Genomic DNA, 17,948 nt, shown 5'->3' with positions numbered 1-17,948 from the left:
GTGGCTACTGGAGCTGGCTCACTGGCAGAGGGGCTGAGGAGCTGCTGTTCACACTCAGAGCACCCTGAGTGGAGTCCCCAGCTGTGGGAGGTCAGCCTCTCCACCTCCCTTTCAAGGCTTTCTTGAACCTCCCTCTGACCAGAGAAGGACGAGGAGCTAGAGAAGACTCCAGGGGCCTAGTCCTTCTCTCGCCTTCCCACTGCCACATGGAGCTCATGGCCAAGCCGATGCTGTGCAGGTCTGCATGCATTTGTGGGATCTAGCTCTCCGGGAGGGTCGCAATCCTCTCATTGGAGGAAGACGCACTCACATGCCTGAGACATAGCAGCACTCATGGCTTGGATGGATTCCTCCATCGTCCGCTCATGGCTGCACATTGCCACTGGCATCTCTGCCAGATGTTGCCTTCCCCTTTCTGCAACTCTAGCATGCCCTGTGCTGTCGACATCAGAGGCTCATCATGGGCCAGGCCACACACAGTCCTCTGACTGTCAGTGACCTCAGTTGTCTCAGCCTCAGCCAGCTGTTCGGGCATGTATGTGATGCTCTCACTAGCTTGTGACCCTGATTCTACAGTCGTGTGGAAACCCATCGAGGTGAAAGTATCTGCACTGGTGGAAGGTGTGGGAGAGTCATGGGATGGTGATTCCTCTGACTCCTGATCCTCTTCAGAGGTGGAATTAGGTGCCCTTTCTTCTGGAGTCTCTTGCGAATGATGACTCGCATGAGAAGAACACAAACATGTGTGGGTTAGGATGTGCAGATCTCGTCATGCCAACCATGCATGATGTGGGTCTGCAGAAGTGAACTGTATGTCGATGGAAGACAATCCTCATTCTCTTGCACAGAGACTCCAGTCTCACCATTTACTATTGAGCAGCCACCCTATGTTCCCACAAATTCAAGTACCTCCTCCTCAGCCGTGGAGAGAGGCCTGATGTCTGGGATGCCTCCGCCAGTCCATGATATCTCCTTGCTGTTATGGGCCCTCTTGTCGTCCAAGTGGAAAGAGCAAGACAGTCATATTTTGCAGATAGGTCAACAAGACAGTTCTGCTAGTGGCAGCACTTTGTTCCCTAATGGCGTTTCCTATATAGCTCATCCTCCCATCAGCTCTCAGGGGAGTTAATGGGGGAGAGCTGTGAAAGCTGGTGGCCTGTGGCTGAGATGCAGCCATGCATCTGACAGGATGAGGTGATGCTCAACCCCCTTTGCTAGGGTCTATGTGGTGCCTCCTTCCCCATGTCCCGGTTTTCCTGCATAGCCACAAGCAAACCCTAAAACGATGAGAGGTATGGAGCAGTCACCTTGGCAGAACAAAGGAAGTCGTTTGTCGGGGCGGGTGCGGTGGGAGGGTCCACCCCACAGTTGTTGACCTCCTCTGCAATCTCCATCCAGGCTTACTGCAGGCTCACATTCAGCTCCTTGCCTATCAAGCAGCAGAGGCGACAGAAGGCGTCCTGGGACAGCAGAGGGCACGCAGGAAGGCTCTTTTAAACCAGGCATGAATGAATGCAGGGCTGGCAGGCCTTTAAATATGGTGCCTCGAATCTTGCCCCCATTGCATAATTGGCCACCCGCTGCGTGACCGCGGTGCACATGTGACGAGCAGGGACAGCGCCCACTTCCGGGTCTGCTGCTGGAACCTGTGATGGGCTCACTAAATCCAACCCATAATCTAGGAGGGTAGTTTCCTCCTCCTGTGCCAAAAAATTCTCCTTAATAAGTTTAGAGGGCCCTTAACTTTATGCCCATAGACCAATTCAAAGGGACTGAAACCAGTAGACTCATTTGGCATATCCCTAGTTGCAAATAAAAAGAATGATATCCCTTTATCCCATTCCTGGGGATACTCAAAACAATAGGCCCTAATCATACACTTTAGAGTTTGGTGATACTTCTCCAAAGAATAGATAGGTGCTTGATGGCTGGTACGGACAAGTTGGGCCGAAGGTCCTATTTCTGTGCTGTATAAATCTATGCCTCTGTGACAAAGCACCTTGGGACTGCAGGTGATAGGCAGACGACTTGAACTGCTTCACTCCTAAACTACACATGACCTCCTGAAATATACCTGACATGAAATTAGACCCCTGGTCATATGGAATTTCTTTTGACAACCCATAGCTAGTGAAAAACTGGACAAATTCCTCAATCACAACTTTTGCTGTGATCTTCTTCAATGGTACTGCCTCTGGAAATTGAGTGGCTAAATCCATATTGGTCAAGAGATGCCTATGACCCAACTTAGTCTTAGGCCGGTGTCCAACACAATCCACCAGACCCTACTAAATGGTTCATCAAATGCAGGTATCAGTATTAATGGGGCTGACTTAATTGAAGGCATGGCTTCCTAACCATCTGACATGTATGACATGTCTTACAAAAGTCAACCACATCCTTATGCAGCTCGGCCAGTAAAAATGTGCCATTACCCTAGCCTGAGTCTTCTGAATATCCAAATGACCTGCGACTGGAATCTCATGGGCAATTCTCATAATTTCACTGTGGCAGCAAGGAGGGAAAACAATTTGATGTACAACAGCCCAATCCTCATCAGCAGGCCTCTGGGGTGGTTTCCACTTCCTCATCAAAATGTAATTCTTGATATAATAACTGTCAGGTACCTTTTCAGCCTCTGCCTCAGAACATGCCGTCTGAGACAAGCTCTTCAAATGCCTGTTGTGCCTCAACCAAGGAAGATTTTCTAAACAATTCACCATTGTTAGCCTTGAGGCTTTAACACCAACATCCCTATCCGAAACCATGAAAAAGGTTTCAGCCAACCAAAGAGCCGAATTGTTCTCCACAGCAACTGAATCCATCTCATCTCGTTTAACCATATGAGCCTGGGACCTGATCACAACACAATCCGCTAATAGTCTGGGAAATTCTTTCTGCAAAACCTCAGTTTCCGCACCCTCAACTGGCTTCCCCGAAACCAGTGGAAAAGTCAATACCTAATCCCGAGTCAAGTCATTTCCTAGCAGAAAACCTACACCCCCAATAGGAAAATTAGGAATGACACCAACGGTAATAGGACCAGTGACTAGGTCACATTTATCTACCCAACCCTAAGGGAATGGGTAGATAACTTCCATCAAGACCCCAAATTAACACCTTTGCATTCAGTGAACTACCGGGGGGAAAGTCCATGTCACCTGCCAACAACAGTGACTGTGATGCCCCTGTATCTCTAAGGATAGCAATTGACTTGCCTGCCTCACCAGTCAAAACTGGAATTACTTCACCCTCAAACAGAAAACTCCGATAGTTTTCTGCAATCTGATTCACTCTATCTGAATATTGGAGAAACTACCTACTTGTTGTGAGCGTTACCCACCAGGACAGTATTTCCTGGGGGAACATCATTTGACTGTACAAATGCGACAAACTTGTTTTTCCACTTCTAACACTCAGCTTCACATGTCCTTTTTTATGACAAAAATAGCATGTCGGTCCCCTCAAACCAAACTTGTCTTCTGGACTTTCTCCTTTATGACCCTGAGCAGTATCTGTGTCTTTACCTTTGCCAACCTTTTCACTAGAATCAGATCTCTTTTCATGATCAAATTTTCTATCTCTCCAATTTCTCCTAACGTTCCCAAATTGGGTCCTGTGACAACTGTTCCTGCGTTTCAATTCATAATCATCTGCCATTACTGCTGCTTCCTTAATTTTACCAACTTTATGTTCTTCCAGGTGGGATCTTACCCGAAGGGACACTATTTTTTGAATTCTTCCATTAGAATGACTTCCCTAAGGCTACAAAATTCATCCATGCCAACAAGTACATTTGAAGAACTTTACAAAGCATAAGGAGAACAAAGTAACAAGATTTTAAAGCTAAATATGAAGAAACAAAACCTAAGTAAAATTCTAAAAAAAAGCACTCAATGCGACTAACCATTTTTTCTCACCAATTCTGCCTTTGGCTTTCTAACTTTGAAAAAGTATTGATTAATCCAATAATATTAACAAATGTTTGTTAATCAATTAAACATAGCAGGAAACCCATAAAAAGACAACATAAAGGAATGGAAGTACTCCATATAAACTCAAAGCACTTAATAATACAAAGTTAAGTTACTTTACAAAATAATAACTGAAAACTAGAATCAAACAGCAGGTCAGTTGACCTCTGTAAAGGGAAAAGGCAAGTTACAATGAAGGGAACAGCCCCAATATGGTATAGCTTTCTCTTTACAGAGGTTGGCTGATTTGCTGAGTATGTTCAGTATTTTCTATTTATATTTCTGATTTCCTGTATTCACAGCTTTTCCTTCTTAGTAAGTTACAGATTTTGAAAATGAACTACAAAAATTCTACCAAACATTCTTCCAGTTTACCCATTCCCACTAGTAGCCACTCTGAAAGATATTCTTCCAAAAAGACAATACAGATCAGATAATTGGAAGGCTGAGTCCTTCGATTGGTTTGTCAGACAGGGTATGAAAGAGAGACTTGCATTTGTATAGCACCTTTCACAACCACCAGTAGAATTAAGAAATTATATACTATCAAAAAACTGGATAGTTACTTCAAATATAGGAAACAAATATTTAGGAAATGCTGTTCAACAGTATCCTGGCTCACTAACGTTTCTGGGAAGCTTGGTTCAGTCATAACACTCCCATCTGAATCTGAGGTTGTGGATTGAGGCCCCATTGCAGGATCTGAGCACATAATCTAGGATGGCATTTCAGTGCACCACTGAGAAAGTGCACCATTTTTGGACATGCCATATTTCAGATGAGACAGTAAACTGAGGTCCCATCTGCCTGGGCATGTGTATGTAAGAGATCATGTAGCACAATTCAAAGAAGAGCAGGAGTTTTCTGGTATTCTGGTTAGTATTTATCTTTAAACAGTACCACCAAAAATAGATTAATTGGTCAATGCTGTTTGTGGGATACGTTGCTGCATTTGCAAACACAACAACATTGACTGCACTCCAAAAGTAATTCATTGGATGTGACACACATTTGAGACTTTGAGGACACAAACATAGGATCATAGGAACAGTGCTATGAATGCACCTTTCTTATACTCTGCAAGATTCAATCTAAATTCTTTGTGATCAAATTAAGCGAGACAATGGCTAAGCACTTTTGACTGTTATTTTCCAAATACTCTCAGTCAGTCCTTTCTTCTTTGATTGTACCTCATTCCACAGTACTACCATTCCCCTCTCTGACAGCTGTCTCAAAGGACCCAGTCTTTCGGTTACTTTATCCATCTATCTTTTTAGAGGTCAAGGTGGAAGGATATCGGAACAACAGATCAGAACACAAGGTCACAGACCTGAAAAGTTAACTCTCTTTTTTCCCTCCACAGATGCTGCCAGATCTGCTGAGTATTTCCAGCATTTTCTGTTTTCATTTCAGATTTCCAGCATCCACAGTATTTTGCTCTTGTTTACCATTAAGATCCTGTTTGTTTTACAATATTCAAAATTGGAACATATCTTAAAAAACAAATCTCTTTCATTGGTCAGCAGTTAAGTCACAGCTGTGACAAACAATAGGATGCAAAGAGTTCCATAAGCAGATAGCTTATGTATTACCGAAAGAGGCTGAATCATCTCAAGAGGTTGCTGAGGCGAGCTGGGGGAGTTCAACAGTTTGAACACTCATCCTATTGTAATTGTTAATATTGTAAATTACCACATGTGCTATATAATATTATTCCTGTGAATCATCCAATAGTAAACAGCCTGTATAAGGTTTAGCCTGTATAGAGTGGTCCAGTGTTGTAATATTTTCAACCTTCCAGATTGACAGCAGGCCTCAAGGACATCCTACATGCACTCTAGTAAACAATTTACCATGAACAAAGTTGATTATTTGTTGCAGGCTCTACTAGCTCAGCATGACAGATAAATTTTAATTAGATCAGAGAATTTACATTATGCTGGCATTGTGCATTCTGCTTTCATTATAAACCACCAAATAGTAAAAAAGGAGTCAATCTAAAGAGGTTGACAGAAGTAATAGTACTACAACAATAGTACTTCGGATCCAGAAGTATCCAGGGCTAATATAAACGATGAATCATACAATCATAGAATGGTTACGGCACAGACAGAGGCCATTCAGCCTGTCAAGTCTCTGGTGGGCAAAGTGCAGAGAATATATTCAGGATTATTTTCTAAATCAGTATGTTACAAGTCTAGCTAGGAAAGCTTCAATGTTAGATCTAGTTTTAGGTAATTACATGGGACAAGTAAACAGACTGAAGATAGGACATAATTTAAGGGCTAGTAATTATAAAATAGTTGGGTTTACAATTAAAATGAAGATACAGTGTCCAAAAATGTGTTAAACAATGGATTGGAACCTGAACTTCACAAGCAAGCAAACATTTTCTGATTTTATGTTCATATAATCGTACAATTTGGGCATCTCTGAAATTGTCAAGCATAGTGAACACTGAAACAGCTGGTGCTGTCTTAAATTAGCAAAATGCCAAAGAAAATAATTTGGAAGTAAATTAAACTGATTGCATGGATATTAAACATAAGAGTTTAGTTTCTAGGGAAATAGTGATGCAAATCCAAATTAATGGATCACGAAATGGTAGTGCAACTTTCAGTATTGAAGAGGAAGGCCACTGTTCTGAACAAAGGTGAAAAAGTGATTTTCATTCAAGTGGTGCAGAAGAACTAATTTCCTTTGAATGTTGTACAAAAAATATAATCAGTAACCGACTGAGTCCAACAGTTCAAGACACACCTTATAGTGTAAAAAGATAATTGTTTAACTCAATATTTCTTTTGCGATATCTGTTTAAGATCCAAAGTTCACATAGTCACAATGACCAGAAATCAACATTAAATCATTAAACTTTCTAATACTTGTATTGTGCTCAGCTGGTATGCAGAGTAAGAAAACTAATACAAGTGATAACACTGATAATATAACTTATGGCAATATAATATAACATACAATTTATTTTGTTTCTATTGAGTCATACCTGATAAAAAAGGCAAAACAAATCTGTCAATTTGTATCAGGCTCTTGTGGTACATTTGGCGTAAACCACAGTTAGAATTGGCCACACCTTACAGAAAAGTTTCTTATCGAAACACCAGTATCTAAGAAAGTTTCTCCTGAGTCAAACATCCTGGAGCGAGATTTACAGCATTTATGGCCAGACGTTTACACCCCCCCCCCCCCCAAAGAGCGGGAAGGTGGCGGGGAGCTGCGTAAAATGGAGCAGGAGGCTCGGGGGCCCTTCCCAACTCGCTCCTGCCTCCGCCGCCACTTTACTCAGGGCAGCGGTGGCGAGAAACGGCTCGCCCGTGCCAGGCCAATCAAGATCCTTAATTGGACATTTAATGGCCACATAAGGGCCTTTGCCCACCATCACGGAGATTTTACCCATGGTTGGTCGGGCGACCCAGGCCCGTGAGAACCTGCCTGACAAGAGCAGGCGGCTTTCTGACGGCCTGGGGGGGGGTGGGAGCCCTCTTAATCAGGCACCCTATGCCCGATGGACCGCCATCCTCGCTGCCCCAACCACCCCCAACACTCAACACACCCCCCAATCGACCACCCTTGCCACGCTGGAGTCCAACTGATTACCCCCCCCGACAAGGCATCAAAAACCTACCTTCATTCCGGGGGTCCTGCCATCTTTTTTCTGATGGCTGGGTTGCAGTCCCAGCAGTGGTCCCGGTGGCACTGCTGGGACTAAGAGCTGCCAGCCCGTTGATTGGACGGCAGCTCCATTAGGTGGGACTTCCTGCCTCAAAGAGGTGGAAGTCCCGCCTCAGACCAATTAAAGGCCTGCTGACCGCAAAATGCAGTCCGGATCCCCAGGCCAGGCGGAGGTGGGGTTGCCACCGACTTTTCAGTCGGTGGACGGCTCCCGGGAAAAACTCCGGCCTATAAGTCTGTTGTTCACATTTGTACAGTTGACGGACAGTACACAAAATACAATGGAGTAAAATTGGGAGAGAATAAATTTAAGACTAAGATTCAAATAGATATCTTCCTACAGACTAGAACCATTCACAGCATCTAGGCATTTACCTAAAAAGAATGGAATCTAAATTTGCTTGCTTTAGATGCAGTGATCAGATCAAAAGAACTGAAGTAACTCAGCAGGGGGCCACAGGTCCTATAAAATAAAATGAAGGAACATCATATGGCTCTTACATGGAAAATGCTTTAAAATAGAGCAATTCAGCATTTTCTGTAGATGCTTAACCTAACCTGACATATAAGATCTTGCTTGAATTTTTCCCTTTTACTTCATGTTCCATCACCTCCTAACTGGCCAGTGCCAAACGATCTCCACCAATAAGGCTGCTAAGATGCAAACTACACCTCAAGAGGGCTGGAATACAAAGGGGTGTAAGATGTTTACAGCTGAACAGAATTCTGGTTATACTCCATTTAATGTACTTTGTTCAGGACTGGGCACTGCACCTCAAGAAGGATATAATGGCCTTGGAGGGGTAAAGCACAGATTCACCAAAGTGATATCAGAGCGAACAATGATAAATTATGAAGACAAATTGCATAGACTAGGTTTGAATTCCCTTGAATGTAGAAGATTGAGAGGTGATTGAATTGAGGTGTTTAAGATGATCAAAAGAGTTGGTAGGGTAGATACAGAGGACCTATTTCCTCCTGTAGGGGAGTCCAAAACAAAGGGGCATGGCCTCAAAATTAGGGCTAGACTGCATGTATAATGTCAGAAAACATTTCATTAAACAAAGTTTAATGGAAATCTGGAACTCTCTCCACCAAAAATCTGTTGAGGCTAGGTCAATTGAAAATTTAAAAACTAAGTGATACATCCTTGTTAAGCAAGGGTATTAAGGAGTTTGGAGCCAAGGTGGTTAGACAGCGTTAAGATACAGATCAGCCATGATCTACTTGAATGGCAGAAAAGGCCTGAGGGACTAAATGGCCGACACATTTTGCTATGTTCCTACATCAGCATGATGCTACATAGTTTCTACAGCACAGAAACAGACCTATCAATCCTATTGGTCTGTGCTGGTATTTATGCTTTACATGAGCCTCCTCCCATCCCTCAATTATACTTGTAAATTGACTTTTAAACTCTACATTAATTCAAAACAACCAGTTAAAGATAACTTACTGCATTTGAGTTTTCGTAAAACATATATTCTTTTGGTTTCATGTCAGGAACTTTGCAAACATATACTAACGGCATGTAAAGAATTTGAAGGAAAAGCACTCAAGAGCTCAAGCGGTTCCTTTCACTATTCTGTGTTCTTACATGACAGAAGAATACAGTTTGGCTGAAAAAATAATGTTCAGAACTTTACTGCAGTTTTTAAAAATTGCACTACTTAAGCTTTTTTTTTAAAAAAGCAAGCTCTCTGAGTCTCAGTCACTATTTTCAGCCTTAGGGCTTTATCAGTCTTAGATACTGTTTTGTCAATGTCATGCAGGCCCTCACATGCCAAGAATGGGCGGCACAGCGCCGCAGTGGTTAGCACCACAGCCTCAAAGCTCCAGCGACCTGGGTTCAAGTCTGGCTACTGCCTATGTGGAGTTAGCAAGTTCTCCCTGTGACCGCGTGGGTTTCCGTCGGATGCTCTGGTTTCCTCTCACAGCCAAAGACTTGCAGGTTGATAGGTAAATTGGCCATTGTAAATTGCCCCTAGTATAGGTAGGTAGTAGGGGAATTGAGGGAAGGTGGGGAATGTGGTAGTAATGTAGGACTAGTAGAAATGGGTGGTTGATGGTCGGCACAGACTTGGTGGGCTGAAGGGCCTGTTTCAGTGCTGTATCTCTAAATAAATAAATGAGGCATATTAATTTCACCACATGGACATTAAATTTCAAATGGTTGCTGGGAAGAAGAGAAGGCCTGATATAAGGGGTTGCCAGGCCCGTGGCTGGAAAGACATTTTTGCATATTAACAGACAGCGTTGGAACAAAGGAGCTATTCCCTGCTCCAATACAATACACAGAACAGGCCTGGTCAAACCAGTCGGTCATGTGACCACCCTGCTGGCCAACTTGGGGAGTTTTAAGTTGTAGAGACAGTGTTTGAGCTGGCAGAAAGCAGAATGCTCATGGACTGAAGACGACTTCATGTCTGCCTGTCTGCTCCTATCTCTTTCTCACGGAATTGAAACCCACTGAAGATACATGAACCCTAAGAGAGAAAAGTCTCCTACTGTGGACAAGGTTTAAGAAAAATACTGGGCCCCAACAAAAAGCAGGATCTACCTATAAAAGAACCCTACAGTGAGCTCGAAGAACTGTAACAAAAACTCTTCAGGTATTGCCTCAAAACTTTCCACTTTAATTTTTCTTCTGCTTTTTTCTGTCTCTATTTGCATGGGTGTATCACATACACATGCTAGCGTAGGCGCATCATGTATCTGTAGATGTCAACCGAATTAGAGTTTAAGTTTTAATAAATTTCAATCTTTCTTCTTTAAACCTAAGAAAATCTGTGTGTTTGTGCTTGTTTCTTTACCTTATAATTGGAAAGTGGTGAACAAGGATTCACCAAGGGGGAGTTAAAAACACAGTGTTTAAAAATAAAACCCTGTTACAGTAAGACCAGGTGAAGGCTGAAAGGGAACCCTAGACCTCTTTCTCACCTGGACGTCATATCAGATTTAACTATAGAATGGTTTATTAATGAAGATTATACATACAGTTTAATTCAAACCATTATATAAAAGGGTTCTTTAAAATGTGCATATCAGCCATGTGTGCAGAAAATTCTGTATTCTTTGGTTCAGTGCAAATTACCTTTAGATTTTGTGTCCCTGTGGTGAAGCACCTGTTCTCATTTCATCAACTTCTGCAGTGGCATGGCCAAGATTGGTAACCCATCATGAGGAGAATTGTGCAGTGAACCTGAATCTTACCAATCCTTACTGCAACTTCCTTGAAGTTAGGTAGTGCTGTCATTTTTCTTAATGTTCATGCCACTTGCTACAATAATAACAGGTTCCTGGTGGTGTTATTCGTACCAAGGTCCAGTCAGAAGCTCAAGCATTTAGGTTATATAAAAAAAAAACAGAAAAAGGTCAATTAAGAGTGGAAATGAGCAGCTTGGCGGATTCCTGAACAGCATTTGATTTTTGTAGAATGTGAATACTAATTACCAACCACTACTATTTGCAAAGGATAAAACAATACAAGTTCTGCTGGTGCTGGAGAAAGTTCTCTATTTGTACCAATAAAGAGAACAAAGCATTCATGGACAAACAGATAAAGCTTTGTAAAGCATTTATCCCATTACATACTGTGTGAAAGACACTGACATGTGAATTTATGAAAACAATAATCCAGTACTGAATAAGCAGAAATTTCTTCCAACTAAATGTTGGGAAGGCCAAAGCCATTGCCTTCAGTCTCCACCACAAACTCTGTTCACTAGCCACTGACTCCATCCCTCCCCCTGGCAACTGTCTGAGGCTGAACCAGACCTTTCACAACACTAGTGTTGTATTTGATCCCGACACAAGCTCCTGACCATATTTCTGCTTCATCAGTAAGACTGCCTGCTTCCACCTCAGTAACATTGCTTGGCTCTGCCCTTACCTCAGCTCATCTGTTGCTGAAATAGCCATGCTTTTGTTCCTCCCAGATTTGACTGCTCCAGTGCTCTCCTAGCCATCTCCCATCTTCCACCCTCCATAAACTTAAGCTAATCCAAAACTCTGCTGCCTGTATTCTAACTCACACCAAATTCACTCACTCATCATCCCTGGGCTCGCTGACCGACGGTGGGTCCCCAGCCCAGCAACACCTCAACTTTAAAATTCTCATCCTGTTTTCAAATCCCTCTGTGGCCTCGCTCATCCCCATTTCTGTAACCTCCATTAGCGCTACAACCCTCCGAGGTCTCTTCCCTTCATAAGTCTGGACTCTTGCACATCCTAATTTTAATCACCTCATCACTGACCGTGCCTTCAGCTGCCTTGGCCCTAAGATCTGAAATTCCCTCCTAAACATCTCTGCCTCTCTAACACTATTTTCTCCTCTAAGACACTCCTTGAAATATATCTCTTTGAACAAGCTTTTGGTCATCTGTCCTAATATCTCCTGAAGTAGCCCAGTGTCAAAGTTTGTCTGATGATGTTTTGGGACATTTTACTGCATTAAAGCTGCTATATAAATACAAATTTCTGTTATGTCAAAGTATTTAATTGGAATAAAAACAAGAAATGCTGGAGTTACTCAGCAGGTCTGGCAGCATCTGTGGAGAGAGAAGCAGAATTAACGTTTCAGGTCAGGTCAGTGACCCTTCATCAGAACTGACAAATATTAGAAATGTAAAAGGTTTTAAACAAGTAAAGTGGGGGGTGGGGCAAGAGATAACAAAAGAGGTGTTGATAGGACAAGGTCATAGAGAATAACTGACCAGAAGGTCATGGAACAAAGGCAAACGGTATGTTAATAGTGTGCTGAAAGACAAAGCGTTAGTACAGAGAGGGTGTGAATTGACTAAAGCACAAAGCACTACAAGCACAAACATAATTTTTTTTTTAAAAAAACAGAAACAGTGGGTAGGCACAGTAGAAACAAACTAATCAAACTAAAAAAAACTAAAATAAAAAAACCAAATAATTTGTTTTGATGTTCGCTGGAACACTGCAGCAATTCCAAGACAGAGATGCGAGCATGAGAGCAGGGTGGGTGGGGGTAATGAAATGGCCAGCAACCGGAAGCTCGGGGTTATGCTTACGAACTGAGCTGAGGTGTTCTGCAAAGCGGCACCCAATCTGCGTTTGGTCTCCCCAATGAATGAATTAATTAGAATACTTATTTTAAAAATTACAGGACTTGTGAATTTTGGCCATACTGTTCATGTTGTTCTCCATTGACACTCAAAAAAAATCCATACTCCACACCTAAAAATAAACAAACACCAATATGTAAAATAAAATCAAACTCTCATTCATAAAAATTGGCCGTTGCCTGCCCTTTCCTTAGCTTTTTAGCTGCTTAGTACCCTTCATTCTGTCTAATCTGACTTCCACTGGTGCTTGACACTTCATGGCAAAAGAAATAAAAAAACCTATGGCAAATTTCAGGCAGAATATTGGTAAATTAATCTCAGACTCCATCAGGTAATCAAATAAGTTCCAGGAGAATGTAACGCCTCACGAAACAAACTTTACACCCACACACCTCTGATAAACCCCAATGTCTTTCTTCCTTAAGAAACTGTTAAGTACCTTCTCAGAAAAATGTACAATACCCATATTTCCCAGTTCCACACATAATCTCTTCCAGAAGACAAATATCTCCGAGACAAGAAATAGACTATTTACCTATGTATTTTGTATGTATGCCATCTAATGCTATCAATGTCCATATACGAGTACCGTGTCAAATCCATTACATTCAATCAATTTGAATACATATAATAAAAGTCTCGCACATATGTTGCACATGAAGTAGCACACAAATCGAATGTATATACTTGTACCCTGTTGGCTCAATAATCATATTCAGAAAATCAGAACTAAACAGTCTTTTGTTTAAAAAAGATAATGATTTTCTGCTGAACTTGGGATCTCCCCAAAGGGAGAAGTTTTAAGCATGTGCCAATTTAAGAACATCAAGAAGCCAATAAACTATGGCCTTCTCCTCCTCAGAAAGCAGGTAGTACTGCTGCTTGAGTTTTGTTTTGTTAAAACAAACTTCTGCCAGCAAGCTAATTAACCTCTAGCTGATCATGGAATGTGCCTATGTTGAACACCTCCACAGACAATAGTTGAGCAAGCAATGTTCTGATTCAATTATACTTCGTACCTTCAAACAGGCAGGACAGATTGAATCCCTCTCCACTTGCCACAGTTCCTCATGTTTCTGATGAAATTGAATTTGGTTATTTGGTATCAGCATTTGTTCCACTTTTATTTCTCAATGTTAAGGAAACCTCATGACTTCTTAAATATCTGGCTAATCTTTTTTGCTCTTGTCAATACTGGATACAATTATGTAATTATTGTTTCAAAAAATTATCATTTGCACTAGATATTACTGCAAGCAAAATGTGGCTCTTCTCTCTACCCAAAACAGTAAGTGTCTCACTTTAAAAACTCAAATGATTTCACTTGTCATTCTGCACCCAGAGTGAAATCATATTTTGTATATTGAGCTATGCCAGAGGCTCCAGTTCCTATTTCTGTATATGAAAGAGCTGTTGCTCAATTATTGACTACATTTGCCCAGAAACACGTTGAATTTTAGTTACGCAGTGCATAAGGCAAATAGACTGGAGGACCTGTTGGTGGGTCTAAGATGTGGTATATAACTAGAAAGAGATCTCTGCAACTATGTGTTCGGATATGTAGTCTGCATCTGAGTGACAATGAAGTACAACTACATAATATCCAGTGGTTTGTCTGCAACCTTCTGCCAGGCCAACAATTATAAATTTTTAAATTGCCATTTAAGTGATTGCCATTTAAATGACAGGAACGTAATTTTAATTTGAACAGACCATCATTTTGTTTTTAAATTAGTGATCGCCCGCTCTTCTTGCCCAGAGCTCAACAAGATAATTTCCCTCGCATTATTGGACTGAGCAACCACGCCAAACCAGTACTGACAATGATGTCATCAATCCTTAGCATTTGGGAAAAATATATTTCGACACCCGCCAAAGAAATAGAAAACAAGAGAAAACTTCGAAGGTTAAAAAAACGAATGGAATGTTATTACGAGATTGGGAAAGAAAAGGAATAGTGCCCACTTTTGACTATAACAATGTCTAATTGCCAATATAATAAAAATAAATTACTGCAGATGCTGGAAATCTGAAATAAAAACAGAAAGTGCTGGAAATACTCAGCGGGTCAGGCAGCATCTGTGGAGAGAGAAGCAGAATTAACATTGCAGGTCTGTGACCTTTCATCGGTACCAGCACGTTCTGTTTTTATTTCTAATTGCCAATAACTTGCTTGTGAAGGAAAAAATGCCATCTTGTCAGCTTCTATTGCGTTCTATTTAATAGATACTTACTTACTGTGGAATCAACATTTGCTGTAATCAAAATACCAATTCGTTGTAACTCAAATGTTATCCTTTATAAACTGCTAGAATATGATACAACGCACCGAAACACAACTTTCTGTAAATCTCCTTTACCGCAATTTACATGCCTTCCGTCAACCAAAGGACACGTGGGGATGGCTTGGGATAAGCAGCTCATGGCCTGAAAAGTTCAGGGGCAACCTTTAGTATAAGCCCTGTTTGCTCGCCACCTCCACTGAAATATTGGTAACTTTTTTTTCAACATCGTTATGGAATCATCTTTGGAAAGTTATTTTGACCAGTCTATTGAAACTGTAAGTGTAATTTCTTTCCTTCGGGAATAAAAATTGTTCCAAGAAAGTGTGTCTAGGAGAGGGTGAAATGTCAGGTTTTTTTTTTTGTTACCGTTCTGAAAGCTTTCTTGAACGAATAACATTAGTTCAACTTCGCACAGCAATGCTTTTGAAAGCCAGTCGTTAGATGTTGAGTAATGTTGTGTTTTGCTAAGGAGGGAATAATAACTAACAGGAAGATTGGATTCGGAACAAAAATAAGATATTTATCTTTGTATTAATTGGGTTAGGGAAGGGTTGAGTATTTCGTCTTATACAAAATAGGATTTATTTTTAAGGTTAGGCCCTGTCTTTTCTATGTACAAGACACTTGAAAGTTACTACGGTTCAAACATCAACACTGGCGAAAGTACATCTCTGGTCATGTATTCCTGCTTAACTATTTTATTTGTATGCATTTTTGATTTGTTTGTTTATGAAGACTAATTGCAGTTGTATTTATAACTTGAGTAGTATCTGTAGCAGTTTGCTGGAGTAAATATAGCCATGCAACATTGAAAGAATATTCAAGGAATTCTGTGGCCTCCATGATTACATAATGTCCAAATACCTTAACTTTCTATTTTGCTGTTAATTACTTTTTAAGATGTATTGAGCACACCAAGTCTAAACTAGATTTTTATGTTGTACATAGTTTATAAGGTGGTGCCTTGCAATAGCTAGTTGGCAGGGGGTGGGAGAAGGGAGGTGTTGGGAATATTAGGCTAGACACAGATCCGCTCATGATTGATTTGATTGAGTAGGTTTTATTTAATGTGTGTGTGTGTGTATGACATAAATACATAGTTTTGTCATGGATGTTTTAAACCTAGGTAGCCTACATTGTTTACAATGTATCTTAATTAAGCTCACTTTGTATAATTGTGATTATCTCCTTTGCACCAACTCTTATGAAATCTCCATTAATGGGCTGCTTTCTACTGGAACAGACTCAAATGAATCCTTAACAAAAATAATCAAAGTTTCTACTCAATTCAGTGTATACTGGGATATGGCTGACAGGTTTTAAGAAATGTTTCAATGCAACAGGATGTTTTTATTTTGGAAAAGCATATCCCATGTCTGTTCTATCTTTTCAATAAGATTGGCCCTAGTATCGGGAACAATCCTGCAGCCAGAAGTAGGCATGAAGATACCTGTTATGGCTGTGGCAGTGTATTTTGGGCTCTTTCAAGACTAGCCAGTTTGTGACTGTCCCTCAAGATGTATTTCCAAGAGTAATCACCCAGTACTGGGACACATGAAGACCTCCTGCCTACTGACTTAGAGAGTTAACTGTACTTAACTCACGTGTAACAACTAACATAGATTACTCATCATATTCTTCAATGCACCGTACTATCACATTTCTCAAGCCCATTCTTTAGTATGAGAAGCTTATATGGAAGGCCTTTTTTTGGTCCAAAAATATTTGGAACTTGCAACATGGAAACCGTTCTAATCACACTTACTCACTGTTCTTGTATCCCACCCCATTATCGTAGATCTCTAATCTAATCTTGAATATTGACTTTGTTTCTCTTTCAACCACGAATGCTGAAAGTGAATTCCACAGAAATTTATTTATTTATTTAGAGATACAGCACTGAAACAGGCCCTTCGGCCCACCGAGTCTGTGCCGACCATAAACCACCCATTTATACTAATCCCATATTCCTACCACATTCCCACCTGTCCCTATATTCTCCTACCACCTACCTATACTGAGGTAAATTGGCCATTATAAATTGCTCCATCAACCTGCAAGTCTTTTGGTGGTGGGAGGAAACCGGAGTACCCGGCGAAAACCCACGCAGACACAGGGAGAACTTGCAAACTCCACACAGGCAGTACCCAGAATTGAACCCGGGTCGCTGGAGCTGTGAGGCTGCGGTGCCACTGTGTCAGAAGAAGTTTCTCCTGCTTTGTTCTAATTCTTTTTTTAAACAATGGCCCCTTGTGTTTGACCACCAACTATTGAAAATGGTCTGCTTTTATCTACCCTGTCCCATCCTTTCATAATTTAAACAGATGCATCAAATTGTGCTGTTCTGAGAAAAGGTCCAATTTTTGAAGTTTTTTTTTTTGTCTTGTTTTGGCACCTATCAGGAGATCCTGGCATTTTGTCACTGACAATCTTTGGGGTGCCATATCTACTTTGGAACAAGTATCTCAGTACCAAAATTTTGAAACTCTTTTCTCACTACTGATAATCCAAGAGCTAACTGCTTGACCAGTCCATGTTCTGCAGGTATCTGAGCACAAATGTGGATCCATTGATGGATCTAGATCCTTCGATCCAAATGCTGTTATCTTCACTGAGCTCTTTCACAGTGAAAGTGCATCCTACTTCTCCATGTTGGGGCTGAAATTTTGCTTTGGGAGCAGGCAACAGGAGTTGGGACTGTTTCCGGGTCCCAAACCTGCTTCTGGGAGAAATGGTCCCTGACCTGGGATTTTCAGAGATGCCCTCTTACTTGGCATGGAGACAGCTTCCCTCTCCAATTTAAGGGAGCAAGTGGCTCTCAAAGTGCTGGTGTCCTAGTCTGCTACTGCATACCTACCTCCAGGTAGTTAAACCACCACCATCACATCAGGAAACTGGAGGTTGACTGG

The 17,948-nt window shown here is 41.3% G+C and overlaps 1 protein-coding gene across 1 annotated transcript in view; it reads left to right on the top strand.

Annotated features, from left to right (window-relative positions):
• Positions 1 to 15,269: 15,269 nt before the first annotated feature.
• tbpl2 (TATA box binding protein like 2) overlaps positions 15,270 to 17,948 on the top strand; it is a 49,572-nt gene continuing 46,893 nt past the window's right edge. The window contains exon 1 of the mRNA XM_068038151.1: positions 15,270 to 15,314. Coding sequence (XP_067894252.1) covers positions 15,270 to 15,314 — 45 coding nt within the window. The remainder of the gene's footprint in view (positions 15,315 to 17,948) is intronic.

The sequence above is a fragment of the Heterodontus francisci genome, chromosome 9, assembly GCF_036365525.1.
Source record: "Heterodontus francisci isolate sHetFra1 chromosome 9, sHetFra1.hap1, whole genome shotgun sequence".
Classification (NCBI taxonomy): Eukaryota; Metazoa; Chordata; class Chondrichthyes; order Heterodontiformes; family Heterodontidae; genus Heterodontus; species Heterodontus francisci.
Note: the sequence above shows the minus strand (reverse complement) of the source record. Positions and strands in the feature narration are given on the sequence as shown.